General features: G+C 38.6%; 1 protein-coding gene across 19 annotated transcripts in view; it reads right to left on the bottom strand.

Moving 5' to 3' along the window:
• Positions 1-17,942, bottom strand: part of LOC123840867 (membrane cofactor protein-like) — a 38,864-nt gene extending 20,922 nt beyond the window's left edge. For 18 of the 19 annotated variants that reach the window (XR_010412251.1, XM_064594093.1, XM_064594077.1 and 15 more), the window contains exons 1-5: positions 17,675-17,942; positions 12,598-12,777; positions 12,162-12,261; positions 7,078-7,163; positions 6,018-6,215 (exon numbers count right to left, since the gene is read on the bottom strand). Coding sequence is in view for 18 of the 19 variants with exons in the window: in XM_064594093.1 (XP_064450163.1) it covers positions 6,018-6,215; positions 7,078-7,163; positions 12,162-12,261; positions 12,598-12,777; positions 17,675-17,792 (682 nt within the window). In the remaining variant the exon portion in view is untranslated. The remainder of the gene's footprint in view (positions 1-6,017; positions 6,216-7,077; positions 7,164-12,161; positions 12,262-12,597; positions 12,778-17,674) is intronic. The other variant, XM_064594086.1, reaches the window with a different exon arrangement.

The following is a 17,942-nucleotide window of genomic DNA, read 5'->3' as shown; positions in this document are numbered from 1 at the left end:
TATGAGCGCACAGGCCTGAAACACAAGTTAGCCTCATACCAGCGGGCTGTGCTATTTCCCATTCCACTCTACCTCTTAAGAGGTAAACTACTGCTCATGACCCGACAGACTGATTTCAGAATCGATTAATGGGCTTGGGAGAATTTGGAAACAAAGACAAAAACCACAGGGCTGGGCAGTGAGTACAACAGAACATCTTAGGACATTAAATCTGAGCAAGAGATAAGGGCCAGAGAGTGGACAGCCTTTTCAACCAGAGGACTGTTCTTCCCCTGCTCCCAGGGATTCTGACTCTCCCGCAGCCTGAGGAACTTCCGTAGCAATTCCTATAGTGCAGGTCGGCCCGTGATTCTCTTGGCCTGGGTTTATCTCCAAATGTTTCATTTCCTCATCTTCAGTTTTGAAAGAGTTCTCCTTGACGGAGAATTCTAGATTAAGTGTTTCCAGCACACTAGCAGATGCTGTCTTCCAGTCTCCACCGTTGCTCAGGACAAGTCAGCTGTCACTCACACTGGGGCGGGGGCAGGGGGGACAGTGTGACGTGCGTTTATTCTCCCCTCTCCCTGACTGCTTCTCCTCGCACACCTTTTGTTTTCAGTAGTTTCACCCTGATGCGTTTAGTTTAGTGGGGGTTCCTTGGTAAATGAAAACAGTGTATTTATCCTGCTGGGGTCACGGACTTTCTTGGTTCTGTGACGTTACTGTTTTGGGACAAATGTGGTTAATATTTGGCCAATATTTATTCAAATCGTTGTCTATCCTGTTCTTTCTCCTCTCTTTCTGACACTCCAACAGCATGTATGCTTGACTTCTTGCTACTCTTCCACAGGTCTGTAAGTCTCTCTCTCTCTTTAATATTTCTTTTCAAATCACATTCTCCTGACTTGAGGTTCCCTGACTTTCGCACTGTTGTGCTAAGCTGCTGTTACCGGCAATGGCTTCTTCATGTTGGCTAGACACAGCTCACATACAGTAAACGTCACCCTTTCCAGTATCCAGCAAATAATGCAAATAATCATGAAATTACCACAATAAAGACCCAGACAAGTTCCATTACCCCCCAACATGTCCTCATGCCACTCTGGAATCAACCCTACCCACCCCCACAACCACCTTCACCAACCAGCCCAACACCGATCTGTTTGCTATCTCTATACAGCTGCTTTTCCAGAATGTCATAATGGGATCACTGCCACTGAGTATGGCTTATTTCACTTAGCATAATGCCTTTGAGATTCATTCCTGTTGCTGCATGGATTAGCGCTCACTCCTTTTTATTGCTGAGTAGTATTCCACTATATGGATGTACCATTGTTTTTTTAATCCATTTCACCAGTTGAAGGACAAGTGGTTGTTTCCAGTCTGGGGTGATTATAACTAAGGCAGCTGAATATTCTCATACAAGTTTCTATGCAAGCATGTTTTCATTTTACTTGGATTGATGAGCTGTATGGTAAATATATGTTTAACTTTATAATAAATGTAAAAATAGGTTCCAAAATGGTCATACCACTTTTATTCTTACCAGCAATATATGAAAGTTCCAATTGCTTTATATCGTTGCTGGTACTTGGTATTAGTCATTTGTTTTTAATTTCAGTCATTCTAATAGGTGTTTAGTGGTATCTCTTTGTGGTTTTAAATTGCATTTCTGCAATTACTAATTATATTGAGAAACTTTTCATGTACTTTTTTGCCATCCATATATCATGTTTATTGAAATAGGTCTACTCAAATATTTTGTTCATTTTTTTAAAAATTGTTTTTGTTTTCTAGTTATTAAGCTTTGAGAATTCTTTATGTATCATAGATAAAAGTCCATCATTAGATATGTGCTTTGCAAATATTTTCTCCTAGTCTGTCACTTACTTTTTCCCATTCTTTTAACAGTTCTTCTGCAGACCAGAAGTTTTGAGTTTGGAACATCCAAATTTTTTTTTTCTTTAAAAGATCATGCTTTATGGGTGGTATTTAAGAAATCTTTGGCTAGGTCACAAATATTTTGTTTGTTTTCTTGCAAAAGTCTTACAGTTTTAGGTTTTACATGTAAATCTGTGGGCCATTTTTTCCCCTAAATTTTATTAATTTTTTAAATTTCTTGAAATTTGAGTATAGTTGACACATGTTACCTTAGTTTCAGGTTATGTATAACATAGTGATTCACCATCTCTACATGTTATGCTATACTCACCACAAATGTAGCTACCACTTGTCACTATACAATATCATTGACTACATTTCCTATACTGTACATTTTATTTCCATGACTCATTCATTCTGTAATGGTAAGTCTGTATCTCTCACTCCCCTTTACCGATTTTGTTCATCGCCCACCTCTCTTTCCTCTGGCAACCATCAGTTTGCTTTATTTATAGGTCTGATTCTGCTTTTGTTTGTTTCTTCATTTGTTTTGTTTTTTAGATTCCCATATGAATGGAATCATATGGAATCTGTCTGTCTCAGTCTGACTTATTTCACTTGGCATAATACCCTCTAGGTCTATCCGTGTTTTTGTAAATGGCAAAATCTCACCCCTTTTTATGGCTGTGTAACATTCCTCTGTGTGTGTGTGTGTGTGTGTGTGCATACAACACACCTTCTTTAGACATTCATCTATTGATGGCCACTTAGGTTGCTTCTGTATCTCAACTATTGTAAATAATGCTGCAATAAAGGAGTGCATATATCTTTTCAAATTAGTGTTTTTGTTTTCTTTGGGTATGCCCAGTAGTGGAATTATTGGATCTCTATGATCCATTTTGAATAAACGTTGGCTTCTGGTGCTAACTTCGGTCAAGTTTCCTTTTTGTTTTTGTTTTTTTTGGGGGGGGCACGTGGACGTCTAATTGTGCTATACCATTTGTTGAAAAGATTATTGTTTTTCCACTGAGTTGTTTGTATACCTGTACACCTGAAGGACATCAACTGGATATATTGGCAAGCATCTAATTCTGGATTCAGTATTCGATTCCATTGTTCTATATGGCTATTCTTTCACATATACCACATTGTCTTAATTATATGCCTTAAGTATGCTTTATATAGTCTTAACATCAGGTAGAGTGAATCCACCAATTTTTTTCAAAATTATTTTCACTATTCTAGTTATTTTGTTTTCCCATATAAAGTTTAGAATCAGTTTAATTTATACAAAAAGTTCTGCTGGGATTTTTATTGGGATTGTGCTGAATTTAGATAAATTACAGAGAATTGACTATTATATTGAATCTTCCAAACCATAACTAACGTCTATCCCTTCATTTATTAAGGTTTTCTTTAATTTCCTCTATTACTGTATAGTAGGTTTTAGCCTTAAAATCTTTCATATGTATTGTTAGATTTATACTCAAGTATTTCATGTTTCGGAGCTACTGTAAATACTTTTAAAAATTTTAATTTCTAATGGTTTATTGTTAGTATACAGACTTATAACTGTCTTCTGTATGTTGATCTTGTATTTTGCAAGCTTTTTAGAACTTCTGTCTTTGTTCTACATAGACCATCAGGTCCTAAGTGAACAGTGACTTTATTTCTTACTTTCCAATATGTATGCCTAATTCTTTCTCTTTCCTTGTTGTAGTAGCTGGACATCCTGTACAATGCTGGATAGAGTGGTGAGAGTAGATTTCCTTCTCTTACTCCTACCATGGGGGAAATTAGTCTTTTACCATTCAATATAATGTTAGCTCTGAGATTTTTGTTGATGCCTTTTATTAGATGAGATAGTTACTTCCTTTCTATTCCTAGTTTGTTGAGAAATTTTATCCTGAAAAAGATGAATTGTCAAGTGCTTTTTTTTTAACATTTATTAAGAGGATCATGGTTTTTTCTTATTTATAGTCTCTTGCCATAGTAAATTACACTGATTAATTTTTAAATTTGAACCAATCTTGCATTTATGGGATAAATCTTACTTTGCTATGATGTATTATTATTGTTATATGTGGCAGGATTTGCTTTGTCGATATTTTGAGAATTTTGGTTCTATGTTCATTAAAGATATTGTTTGTAATTTTCTTGCAAAGGTTTTGTCTGGTTTTGGCATCGGGATAATGATGTCCTCATGAAATGAGTTGAGAAGTATTCTTCCTCTTAAATGTTTTGAGGAGTTTGCATAGAGCTACTATTATTTATTCCTGAACCGTTTGTTAGAATTTTCAAGGGAGGCCATCTGGGCCTGCAGTTCTCATTGTGGGGAGGTTTTTAACTAAAAATTCTATTTCTTTAATAGATATAAGACTATTCAGGGATGCCTGGCTGGCTTAGTGGGTAAAGCATGTGACTCTTGATCTCGGGGTTGTGAGTTCAAGCCCCACACTGAGCATAGAGCTTACTTAAAAAAAAAAGAAGAAGAAGAAGAAGAAGATGACTATTTAGGTTATGTATGTCTCTGAAGTGAGCCTTGGTTGGTATTTTGTGTCTTCCAAGGAATTTGTCAATTTCATATATAAGTTGTCATATTTATAGGCACAAAGTTGTTTTCATAATATTCCCCTATTATCCCTTAAATGTCCGTAGGATATTTAGTGTTGTCCTCTTTTTCATTCTTGATATTGATAAAGTATCTTCTCTTTTTCTTTCAGCCTGGCTATAACTTTATCTATTTTACTAATTTTTCTCCAAGAAGCAGGTGTTGGTTTCATTAATTTTCTCTCTTCAATTTCATTGATTTACTTCGATTGATATTATCTCCTCTGTCTCCTTGTTTTGAGTTTAATCTGCTCTTCTTTTTTGGAAGCATAGATTATCGAGACTTCTGTTTTTCTAACATAACTATTTCAGGTTATAAATTTTCTTCTAAGCAATGTTTTCATGTATCAAATTTTGATATTTTGATATGCCATGTTTTCATTTTTATTCAATTCAAAAGAGAAATAAATTCTCTTGTGCATTCTTCTTTGACTCAGGGGTTGGTTAGAAGTGTCTCGCATAGGGTCGCCTGGATGGCTCATCCGTTAGGCATCTGCCTTCGGCTCAGGTCATGATCCCAGGGTCCTGGGATCGAGCTCCGCATCAGGCTCCCTGGTCCGCGGGAAGTCTGCTTCTCCCTCACCCGCTCCCCCCTGCTTGTGTTCCCTCTCTTGCTGTGTCTCTCTCTGTCAAATAAATAAATAAAATCTTTAAAAAAAAAAAGAAGTGTCTTGCATAATTATCAAATAGTTGAAGGTTTTCTAGGTTATCTGTTTTATTTCTACATTCATTCCATTGTAATCAGTTATATATTCTGAATAATTTCAATTTTTTGAAATCTGTTAAAAATTATCTTAGAGAATGTTCCATGTGCACTTGAAAAGAGTAAATATTTTGGGGCGCCTGGGTGGCTCAGTTGGTTGGGCGTCTGCCTTCAGCTCAGGTCATGATCCTAGGATCCTGGGATTGAGCCCTGCGTCAGGCTCCCTGCTCAGCAGGAGCCTGCTTCTCCCTCTCCCTGCCCCTCACTCATGCTTTCTCTCTCAAATAAATAAATAAAATCTTAAAAAAAAAAGTCAGAAAAGAGTAAATATTTTGCTGTTATTCAGTGGTCCCTTTCTTCCAAGAGTCAAATCCCCTCTAGTGCCTCCCAGCTTTTGATCACTCTCCAGTGTCGTGACCATTGTTTTTTAAATATGTTTTGTCCAGAGCTTTTCAGTCTTGGCGGTGAGAGGGTTAGTCTTTTACAATTTATCCTGTAGCCAGAACTCTCAGATAGCTTGTGATGTAAGAAAAGATTTTCTTATTTTTAACCCAGTATGTGTTGAGTTTTGGGGTTCTTTCAAGCAAAAAACTCCTAACTTGTGCATATACACAGTAGTTCACCCTGTGTGAACTAGAATGCTGAGAACAGGTGGGATGAAGAGCAGGGAACTCTAACTAGAACTGATTTCACTCAACCTGTATTAATCTACATTGGAAGTCAATTTAACAGAAGGAGGAAGCATATATGACTATTTTGTTTACTTATAGATAAAACTATTTATAAAATGTTTCCAAATTTAAAATTTACAAATGAAGAAGGAAATAAATGGAAATACCACTACCTTTACACTCAGGAGGGCTACTACTCCACTTGTTATTGTCAACACAAATAAGTTTGCTGTTTCCAACAAGTGAAAATTCATCTGGTCCTTGTGAAGGGTTACAACTAAAAGTAATTAATTCATTATATTCAAATATAGTTCTGTGACTATTGCTGTATTTTCCATTTTTTATTTTTGCAGGTGGTTTACAGTAAATCCCTTAAAAAGGAGATAAAAAGAGGAAATAAAGGACAAAAGGAAAAGTGTTAAAATAGCATTATAAAGTCCTATGAACTGCCTTCAGTAAATTCATTAACAATTTCTACAAGCTAGCTGTGAATCTAGCACCTATTTAGGCTTCTATGAGAAAATGAATGATCCCAAATTCAAACCACGCACAAATAAACTTTCAAAACACAAAACTCATTTTCTTTAAGACCTATATGAAATACCTATTATTACTTTATAAGGCCATGCTAAGTTTTGTTCTAGTCATCATAAAAGGTACTGAAGTTTTAATGAGAAGATATGTTTGTGATCAAAAATAAAATTCACTGCTAGCTGAGAAATTCTTTATATTTAAATATATCCATTTGCAAATACACACACACACACACGCATATATATGTATACATTTGCTAAATGAGTGATTCACAATAATACCAAGATATTGTCTTTCTTCACTTTCATCCTTATGAACATACAGTGAAATTTTTCAAGGCTACATATTGTGTGCTTTCACAACAGACTGAATCCAGATGTCCTTCTTTAAGCCAAATATGAAACAGATTGCAAAAATGTAAAACAATGGCACTATTTTCAGTATTTGGTTTGGAAAATTTATTTTTCATAAAAATACGCTGCATATGTTAATGTATTGAACTTACTATTCTTAAACATGAATGAATAATTATTTTTAAAACTTCTCATTTTTTTATTCCAATATAATGAATATCAATAAGCACAGCCCACATAAAGAAAAGCTCTTTGGGATCTTTGTCAATTTAAAAGCATAAAGGGGATCTGAGGCCCAAAAGATTGAGGCTTGCTTGTCTAAATTCTAAAATGAAAATTTACTTACTATAACATTTTGGAAATTCATCACTCCAAAACACATCATCCCCACGAAGTTCACAAAGTAGAGCTTTTTTTCCAGATAAGTAATAACTGAGAAAAGAAAAATTTACTGTTTTCTCTATTAGTTAACAAGATGCATGTAAAAATGAAAATTTTAATACTATTGCTTTTCTACACAGTAGTTTGAGGGAGAAGTTTCTTAAATAACATTATGTAGTGTAAGTGCTAACCATATATGCTATTAATTAAATAGAGTTTCTAGGGGTGCCTGGGTGGCTCAGATGGTTAAGCATCTGCCTTCAGCTCAGGTCATTATCCCAGATGGAGCCCTACTTTGGGTTCCCTGCTCATCAAGGAGCCTGCTTCTCCCTCTCCCTCTGCCTGCCGCTCCCCCTGCTTGTGCTCTCTCCCTGTCCAATAAATAAAAAAATTTTTAAATAAATAAATAAATAAATAAATAGAGTTTCTACATTTGAACCCTCATTGAACAAAAGCAAAGATGTCTAAATACATCTACTGTACCTGTCAGTCTGGCCTCTTTGCTATCTCCAGCAATCACATTATACATTCATTTCTATGCCTATGTTCACACCATTCTTCTCAGTAAAAACAACAACCGAGTAGAGAGATTAGGCCCTAGAGCTTGCCTGTCTGGATCTGAGTCCCAGCTCCATGACTCACTTTCTATCTGAGCTCAGGCAAGTCCCTTAATGGTCCCCTTGCTCAGCTTCCTCATCTATGAAAAGAGGATAACAGTGCATACTTCATGGGATTGTTTCAAGGATTAGATGACTTAGCATCTGGTACATACTGAGTGCTAGGCAATTTTTAGCTCTTGTTAATATTCTTTAGGTAAGAATATTTTTCTGGGACTAGCTCAGGAATATTACTCAATGAAATTTTCTCTTGTGATTTAAATTCATGGTACTCTCTTCTCCTGCTGGACTCTTACTGTAATAATCATGAATAATTCTATTTATTTGCTGCTTCTCATTTATTATTTTGCTTTGACACCTCTCTATACATTGTGTTTCTCAACAAGGCTACAATTTCTTTGAGAAGAGAATATGTCTTAAACTTTTGTATCCCTCAAACTGCCTAGCAGGCTCACTCTATATAACTACTAACTGGATGTTCCAATATTTTTATTTGATCAAGTTAAAAAAGAAAATAGTCAGTGAAACTGTTTATATATGGATCCAGTTGCCTTTTTTCTACATTACGGTATTTAGGGAAGGATTCTGGGAAAATGGCAGAGTAGGAAGCACTAAGAATCTGTCTTCCCAACCAGACAACAAGTGCAATGGGAGAATCTGCCTAATGGAACTATTTTGGAGCTCAAGTCTGATGATGGCTTGCAACTTCCAAAGAAAGACTTGGACAGGTAAATTGTATTGATTTCAGTCAATATCATCTTAGCGCCGTGTCAGGTATGCATCTCCTACCCCTGCAGGCAGCTGTGTATGTGTTCCTGGAGCAGCTTAGAAGCAGTTTTGGAGAGCGAGGGTGGGCAAAAAGGACCCTGTCCTCCAAATACTGGGGACCTTTGCTCTTATCACTGAATTCCGCTTCCAATCACAGGGAAGCAATCAAAGAGGCGGGCAGCCACTGCTGTCATATGTACACCCCTAACTCTTGTAAGCCCCTCTCTAACTGTCTGAAGTGCCTTTCAGGGAATGTAAACATCCAGTACTCTTTGCTCTCCACTTCATTCTTCACTTTTCCCTCTCTGGAGCCAAACATTAAAGACTAGAATATTCAAAACCAACTGCATATGTGAAGAGAAGTTAAGAAGTTGCATGCCCAAGGAAAGTCTCAGAAAAGACTGGAAAGACTGTTAGTTTAAATGTCAGGCTGATAAAATATGGGATGAGCCCAGATGTCCATCGACAGATGAATGGATAAGAAGATGTGAAATAGATATAGATAGATAGATAGATAGATAGATAGATAGATAGATAGATAAGAGATAGAGATAGAGATAATGGAATATTACTCAACATCAAAAAGAATGAAGTCTTGCCATTTGCAACAACATGGATGGAACTAGAGAGTATTATGCTAAGCGAAATAAGTCAGTTGGAGAAAGACAAATATTTTATGATTCCACTCATATGTGGAATTTAAGAAACAAAACAGATGAACATAGGGGAAGGGGAGGAAAAATAAAATAAGATGAAATCAGAGAGGGAGACAAACCATAAGAGACTCTTAACTATAGGAAACAAATGGAGGGTTGCTGGAGGGGAGGTGAGTGGAGGGATGGGGTTACTGGGTGATGGGCATTAAGGAGGGCACTTGATGTAGTTAGAACTAGGTGTTATATGCAACTGATGTATCACTAAATTCTACCCCTGAAACTAATAATACACTATATATTAATTAAACTCATTTTAAATTAACAATAAATAAATAAATGTTAGGCTGATCCTCAACAGAGATACCCTACCACAATCACAAAAATATGAATAATAACATAAAACATTGGTCCTAGGGGAAGGGAAGAATTTTATTTCCATATTATTAGATTCAAATGTCCAGTATTCCACACACACACACACACACAAAATCACAAGATATACAAAGAAACAGGAAAGCTTGGCCTATTGACAAGAAAAAATAAATCAACAGAAACTGTTCCTGAAAAAGATCTGATGGCAGATTTACTAGACAAAGACTTCAAAATAACTATCTTAAACATGCTCAAAGAACTAAAGGAAGAACTGGAGAAAGTCAAGCAAATGATGTATTAATGAAATGGAAATGTCAATAAGGTGACAGAAAACCTAAAAAGAAACCAAAAAGAAATTCTGGAGCATAAAAGTAAAATAACTGGGATATGAAAAATTCACTAGAGGCATCGAAAGCAAATTTGAGCACCAGAAGAAGTCAGTGAACATGGAGCCAGAACGATGGAAATTATTGAGTCTGAGGACAAGAAAGAAAAAAGAGTGAAGAAAAGTGAGCAGAACCTAAGGAACTTATGGACACCATTAAATAGACCAACATACACACTGTGGGAGTCCCAGAAGGATAAGAGAGACAGAAAGGGGCAGAGAGAATATCTGATGGCTGCCAACATCCCAAATGTGATTAAAGACATGAATATAAACATCCAAGAAGCTCAGCAATCTCCAGGCAAAAATGAACTCAAAAAGTAACTAAGACATATAATAAACTTTCAAAAGACAAAGATGAAGAGAGAATCACAAAAGCAGGAAGAGAGAAGTGAGTCATCATACAAGGGATCATCAATAATATTATCAGCAGATTTCTTATCAGAAACTTTGGAGGCCAGAAGATAGGGGGACAGTATACTCAAAAAAGTGCTAGAAGAGGGCACCTGGGTGGCTCAGTTGGTTAAGCATCTGCCTTCAGCTCAGGTCATGATCCCAGTGTCCTGGAATCAAGTCCCACATCGGGCTCCCTGCAGAGGAGCCCTCTGCCTCTGCCTCTCTCTCTCTCTGTCTCCCATGAATAAATAAACAAAATTTTTTTAAAAAAGTGCTAGAACAAAAAAACTGTCAACCAATAGTCGTCTATCCAGCAAAACTATCTTTCAAAAGTGACAAGGAAACTAAGACTATTTATAGATAAATAAAAGCTGAGGGAGTTAGTGACCACTAGATGTCCCTTGCAAGAAATAAGAAATGCTCAAGGGAGTCCTGCAAGATGAAATGAAAGGACACTAGAAAATATCTTTGAGCCATACGGAGAAATAAATATCTCACTAAAGATAAATACACAGGTAATTAAAACAGCTTGTATGATTGTAACAATGACTTATAACTGTAATTTTTGTTTTCTTTGTAACTTAAGAGACTAATACATTAAAGAAAAAAAAAGAAATGTAAAACATAGTATTACTGTAACTTTGGTTTTTAACTCCAAATCTTGTTTTCTACATAATTTAAAGGACTAATTTAAAAGAACTATTAGTTTATGTTTTGGAACACACGATGTATAAAGATGTAATTTTGTGTAATAAACAATCAAATGGGGTGGGGTGGAGTTTTAAAGGATCAGAGTTTTTGTATGTTATGACATTAAACTGGTACAAATTCAAATTAGAGTGTTATAACTTTAGGATGTTAAATATAATCCCCATGATAACCACATAGAAAACAGCCATAGAATATACACAAAAGGAAATGAGAAAGGAATTTAAACATTTCAATACAAAAAGTCAAATAAGCAAAAAAAGAAGACACTAATGCAGGAAATGAGGGCCACAATAAAGCTATAAGGCATATAGAAAACAAATAGCACAAACACAGAAGTAATTCTCTCCTTATCAGTAATTACTTCAAATTTAAATGGATTAAAACTCTCTAATTGAAAGACAGAGATTGGTAGAATGGATGAAAACACACGATCTAACTCTATGCTATCTACAAGAGACTCACTTAGGATCCAAGGACAAAAACAGGTTGAAAGTAAATGGACTGAAAAAAATATTTCAGCAAATAGTAACCAAAAGAGAGTAAGGTTGGCTACACTAACATCAGACCAAAGACTTTAAATCAAAAAAGGTTACAAGAGACAAAGGACATTATACATTAATAAAGGGTTCATACAGCAAGAAGATTTAACAGTTGTAAACATTTATGCCACCTGATGACAGACCATCAAAACATACGAAGCAAAAACTGACAGAATTGAACAAAGAAATACACATTTCTACATAATAGTCATTTCTACTAGTTGGAGACTTCAGTTCCCAGTTCACTGTAATGGATAGAACCACCAGACAATGTAAGTAAGGAAATACAGGACTTCAAGAACACAACATTTCTGTGAGTCCTCCTTCAAATCTGAAAGTTGGCATTTTAAATAGGGTGCACTTTGCCAAGGATAAAGTCACCATGATTACTACATTTTTGATGCTTACAATAAACTTATTAGATATGTAAGTATTAGACAATTTCGTTTTCCTTCAATATAAATTTCTTTGAATTAATTATCTTTTCAGTCTCTACAAAAGGCCCAAGGGCCTTTTATAAGTGCAACATTTATGGGAATGCTTGAGAAGCAAAACAAAAATGGAATTAGTAACATTTACCTTATTTCCTCTAAGGAGCAACTTACCCCTCATTACAGTAAAAGTAAGCTTCACTGTCAAATTGAAAGGTGAAATTTGGGGCAAAGACTTCACCATTTTCGAGTCCTGGAGTATTACATTCTTTTCCTAAAATAAAATTAAAAAAAAATTTTTTTAACACCAATTTCAAAACAGATTTAAATCAAGATCAAAATTCTGCACTACTCTCTGCAATTAATGCAATATCATTTTCTATAACTAATTGGTATGCAAACTTAAAATTCACATTTAACCTGGTAAACAATTGCCAAGAAAAAGATCCCCTGGGGATTTCTTAAATATTGGAAAAAATACTACTATCTGAAACCAATTTTCACATGAGAAAATCTTGCTGTAGGGGAAAATGCACCCTAAAATTTGTAAAAATCTCTAGAGAAAGCAAAAGCAAAAAAAATTTTTTTTGTTGTTTTTTTGTTTACTTACTGAAACAAGCTTCTTCAAGAGGGTACCATGAGTGATTTTGCTCACAATAAGTCACGACGGATCGCAGAGTTAAGTATCCTGGATAACACTGATAATATACTTCCTCCCCAACTTCGTAATACTTTTTAGGGCTATCCCTCAAGGCCATAGTTTCATATTTGGGTGGCTCACCACAGGCATCTAGGGATAAGAGAATAAGAACATGAAATTTTTTTTGTATGCTTTTTTATGTCTTTTTTAAATACATGTAAGTGTTTATCTCATTCACCAGCCAGGGACTGTGGTCTGGCAGGAGGTAGGTAATACAGAATAAATGGAAAGATCCTTGGCAAGCTTTTAATGATACTTACATGCTTTTACCCAAGTGGTGGGAGTAGTGGAGGATATGCCCCGCTTGCTTTAAATAACAGGCTATTATCATTTTATCTGATGGGAAATAAGCTGAATTTTCATGCAACGATGAAGTGAAGAGACAAAATCAATGTTTATGGTCTTAAAATATATATATGTATGCAACCATCCCCACTTTTTTCTAAATTCATTTAAAAACTAGCCTCTCCTCTAAGAAGCCTTCTGTAGTACACAGACAGCACTCTGCTCCAATTACTCTTCCATAGTCTGAAACAAACTAATGATAACTCGTCAGTTCAGGCTCAGTCTCCTTGCAGAAGGCAACTTCCTAGAAGTCAGGGATCATGGGTTTTCTTTTTTCTAATGCACTGTGTACCCAGTGGGTGCTTCAGAAATGCTAGAGTAACAAGTGATTATCAAATAAGCATTATTAATTATTAAATAAGCATTATGAAGTTCATAGATGAAGATAAATATGCACTAAAGTCTTTCATGTAAGACTCCATTTCATGTTTCATATGAGTGAACTAAGCTTCTCACAAGTGAAGAGATACCATTTAAATATCAAAATTTACTACTTCGAATAACCTTACAGGAAAATAATGTCGCTTTTTTGGGGCATTACAATACTTTAACAATAGATGCCATTATATAATAAGATAGGCTGCATGCAGAAAGTTCCCCAATGTTCCAGGGGAGTTTCAGGACAGTCAAATAGTGCGCTAACATAGGTCAACACAACTGTCCGCTTCTACACTTGCAAAAATCATACAAGTACTCCCTAACCTTGCAAAAATTAAAATAACTCTCTTATACCAGCACAAACCTACAGCCCTGCCCAAAACACTACCTTCAGAAAATCTTGGTCTCCGACCCAAACTGGAATCTCAATGAAACCTGACCTACCCGCTATGTCTCCTATGGCTACACAACCTGGTTTTAAGTTTTCTTTGCTTCCTCAGATAGAGACTCTGGCATCTATACCTGTCAATTGTATTTTTCACTTCCCACTCATTTCTGGGCCCATGAAAATCAGTTAAATTACTTTCAAAGTCATTAGCTGACTCCCTTCTTGGTAAATTCATTTTAACAGTTGCTTCCTTGGTAATGTCACTCTGTCTATAACATCTGCAGCCACTGATCACTCTTGGCTCTCTCCTGCCTGAAAAGCTCTCCCCCTGGTTTCCAGGAAAGCACACCACCCAGGTTGGCAGCTTGTCCTCTGGCTGCCCTTCCTTCTATGCCTAATTCCATAATGTGATGTTCCTAATGGGTTGCTGTGGGACCTCTGGTTACTTCGTTCTGCACATCCCTCTGGGTGAGTGTGTATACTCCCATGACCTCGTTACCACTGAGAAGAGCTGCCTCCCGAATCCTGGTCTCCATGCTTGATCTCTAGCCAAGGTGCCGACTGTATATATTCAGTTGCCTCCCTGAAACTGTACCCCATAGTGTTAATGAGTTGAAACTAGCAGAAAGTTTAAACATTTTTTTTCAGAGAACTGTTTCTCCATAATCAGCTAGTGTGTCTTTTCAGACCCTGCTGACAAACTCATGAGCTGTTACTGCAGAAGCCTGGAATCAAGGTCAATGGATATGGCTCCAGTCTATGAACAAGCAAGGCTGTGCATTCTTTACCCTAGATAAGGAGTCTAAGGCCCAATCCAGGTTATACTGGCTCTCAGGGCAGGCCTGTAGCCCCTTCTCCTTGTCCTGAGATAACTTCCTGAGGTCAGGGGCTAAATTTTGCCTCCTTCTGATGCTGAGTATCCACCCCAAAGGGAACATGGGATGTATGCATGTATGACACTCAAGGTACAAGCTCCATCTTTCCTCATGAATAAGTTGTAAGTTTCCCTGTTGTTTTCATAAATATGTATATAATCTCAACCCCTATGACTATAAAAAAAACCTTTGTTCTCTCTCCCTTCAGAAAGGAAGCTCCTGCCTCCTTTGGTTACCTCTCAAACTTTCCTAGCTACATACCTAATGTCTCTGTGATTGGCTTTGCTGCGCATCGGGCAGATGGACTTGGGTTTGGTTCTAGCCCCGCAGGCTCCACTTGGAAAGTGTCATGTTCTCTCAAATAACGTTATGAAGCCAGAGTGTGACCTCTTGCCCCAACAAACAAGATAGACAGTTTTCACAACTCACAATTCTACCTTTCCCTCCAGTTCAAACCACTGCCATTTCTTCTCTAGAGTGCTACCAGCATCTCTGAACAGGCGCCCTTACCTACCTCACCACCTTTCCATTCATTTCATGTTTCACAATGCTGCCAGAGTCACGTTGACGCACAGTGACCAAAGCTCTTCCAAGTCGGATACCTTTCAGTGACTTCCCAACGCCTTCATGACAATGCCTATGGCTCCTTATCATGGCTAGCAGACTTGTAAAGCCCGTCACTATCAGGACTCTGCTCACTCTTGCACCCTAGTCTCAAGCCCTATTCAATTCCTGGCAGTGTCCATTAAATTACCTGAATTACGACAGCACTCCAGACCTCCCTGCATCATTTAACTTCAGCTTTGACCAGAGACCCCACATTCCTCCCACCCTCCCACCCACTCGTCCTTCAGTTTCAGCTGAGGTGCCACTCCTGTGGCTCTTGACATCTCTCATCAAAAAACTGGGTTAAGGGACACCTGGGTAGTTCAGTGGGTTAAGCGTCTGCCTTTGGCTCAGGTCATGATACCAGGATCCTGGGATCGAGCCCCGCATCGGGCTCCTTGCTCAGTGGGAAGCCTGCTTCTCCCTCTGCCTGCGGCTCCCCCTGCTTGTGTGCTCTCTCTGACAAATAAATAAAATCTTAAAAAAAAAAAAACTGGGTTGGGGCGCCTGGGTGGCTCAGTTGGTTAAGCGACTGCCTTCGGCTCAGGTCATGATCCTGGAGTCCCGGGATCGAGTCCCGCATCGGGCTCCCTGCTCGGCAGGGAGTCTGCTTCTCCCTCTAAACTTCCCCCCTCTCATGCTCTCTCTCTATCTCATTGTCTCTCAAATGAATAAATAAAATCTTAAAAAAAAAAAAAAACTGGGTTAAGTGTCGTCACGATCCCCATTACTTCTTCCACAGACTACTCCATAGCGGAAGTCGTTAGAGTTCGTACTCCCTACGAGACGATTACCTTCTGAGGACCATGGATGACACCTCACTGCACTTGTAATACCTAGTGCCAGAGCTGAATGAGTGCTCTTACCAGTTCCATACACTCTTATAATATGTAGAGTAAGGACAGAAGAAACTACCTTGTAAGCACTTATGGATCTATCTTGGCTTCGTCCATTAGAGAGAAAGAAAAGACCTAAAAAAGACACCACTCACAGCAGGAGATGGTGGGTTTTGTCCAAAAAGCAGAGCCCTTCTGGAAGAACGAGACTGGTCCCGAATTGGACAAGTGTTCCCTTCTACCATCCCATGTAGCTGGCAACCATCGCTGAGATGGCAAGCCTCCAGGCACAACACTGTCTGCTTACAAACCCGCTTCTGGGCCTGGGAGCTGCTTAAAAACTCACATGTGTGTTCTAGTGCCGTATTTTCTCTGCCCGGCAGAATGAGGCTCATTTGTACTTTCTCTTAGTTTCATACCTATCCTGATTTTACCTTTGAACTCTCAACTTGGCCTTGTGTTTCCTTTTCTGCATTTCTGTTTTGTTACCTTCCATGTCGCACCCTATTCATTTTATTTCCTCTCTTCCAAACAACAGTCATGGTCTCCTTCAACTGTTGGCTCCAAGCCTGATCTAAACTTGATCCTTTTTTAAAACGTTTTTTTTTCCGTTTCTTTTTATTGCCACTGGCCCCTCCCCACGCTACTCCCCCCACAGAAATGAACTTTTTGATGATCAGGAACAAGCAAGACTACAGTATTGTGAGCCCTGCAGACTCCACATAAACAGTGGAAGACAGAGCCTCTCTGACAGTCAGCTTCCCCTGACTTAGCTTAGGCACCACAGAAAGGCCATCCTAAGGACGGGTGTTTAAAGAACCTTCCTCCTGGCAGCAGGAGGAATTTTTGCCGGCACTCTAAGTCCCAGCTTAATTACAGTATATTATTTATATTTCACTTTCTGGCACTCAATAGTTAAACAAGAGTGTTGACACTGGGCAAAAAACTGCAAATCTGGAACCACAAGTGTGACAAGACAGAGAAGCTCTCTGCATTCTAGTAGGGAGAGCAGAAGACAGTTTGGCAAGAGTGACTCCCAGTCAGGGGGGATTTGGGCTGGAGTGTGTGTGTCTATCTGAGATAGGGTGGTCAGAGGGGGGCCTCCTGAGGGGGTGACAGGCAAGGTGCCGGAAGAGAATGTTCCAAGTCTGAGGGAACAGTAAGTACAGAAGCCCCACAGAGGCAGAGTTTGGCCTCTTCAGTAAGAGAAATTGCCCCGGCCCCTAGTCACTGTTAAATGCTATCAGAGAATCGAGCTCCTTTCCTCCAAAACACTTCTGCTGGGTTATAACATAACTGTTCATAGAGCGTTTTGATTTGTCTGCCACTCCCCATAAATTTTAGCAACGATTTCTCGACTGCCACTGCGTGCCTGGCACTGGGGTTCTAAGTGAGCAAAACAGTTTCTGTTTCTACTTGTGTGAGTGCAAGCAGATCAATAGTGAAATCAGGATCACGAAGTCAGGGAAAGCGAAGCTCCCAGGCCCTGGGCCCCGTCGGCCTGCTCCCCGACCCGCTCCTGCTCACCGCCAGAGGGCACACCCTCTCCAGGCTCTTACCGGAGTTTAGAGAGATCAGGAGCACTGGGGCCACCAAAAGGAACCCGACCAAGCGCCAAGAAAAGCGCTTTTCGGGGCGAAAGCCACAGGCGGCACACGGCGCCCAGGACGCCGTCATCTTGCAGGAGACCAGTGGGAACCTAAGAGCCCGCCAAGCCCTCACCGTCCCAGGTCCGGGAAACAGACGCAACAATCCCCCGGCACCCGGGGGTCAGGAGCCAGCCGCGGGGGCGTGGCCTGAGCGGTGCTTGGGCGGAAGGGGCGCGCC

The sequence above is a fragment of the Mirounga angustirostris genome, unplaced genomic scaffold, assembly GCF_029215605.1.
Source record: "Mirounga angustirostris isolate CCGP_5_RB_7025 unplaced genomic scaffold, mMirAng1.0.hap1 SCAF_6, whole genome shotgun sequence".
In the NCBI taxonomy this organism is placed as follows: Eukaryota; Metazoa; Chordata; class Mammalia; order Carnivora; family Phocidae; genus Mirounga; species Mirounga angustirostris.
Note: the sequence above shows the minus strand (reverse complement) of the source record. Positions and strands in the feature narration are given on the sequence as shown.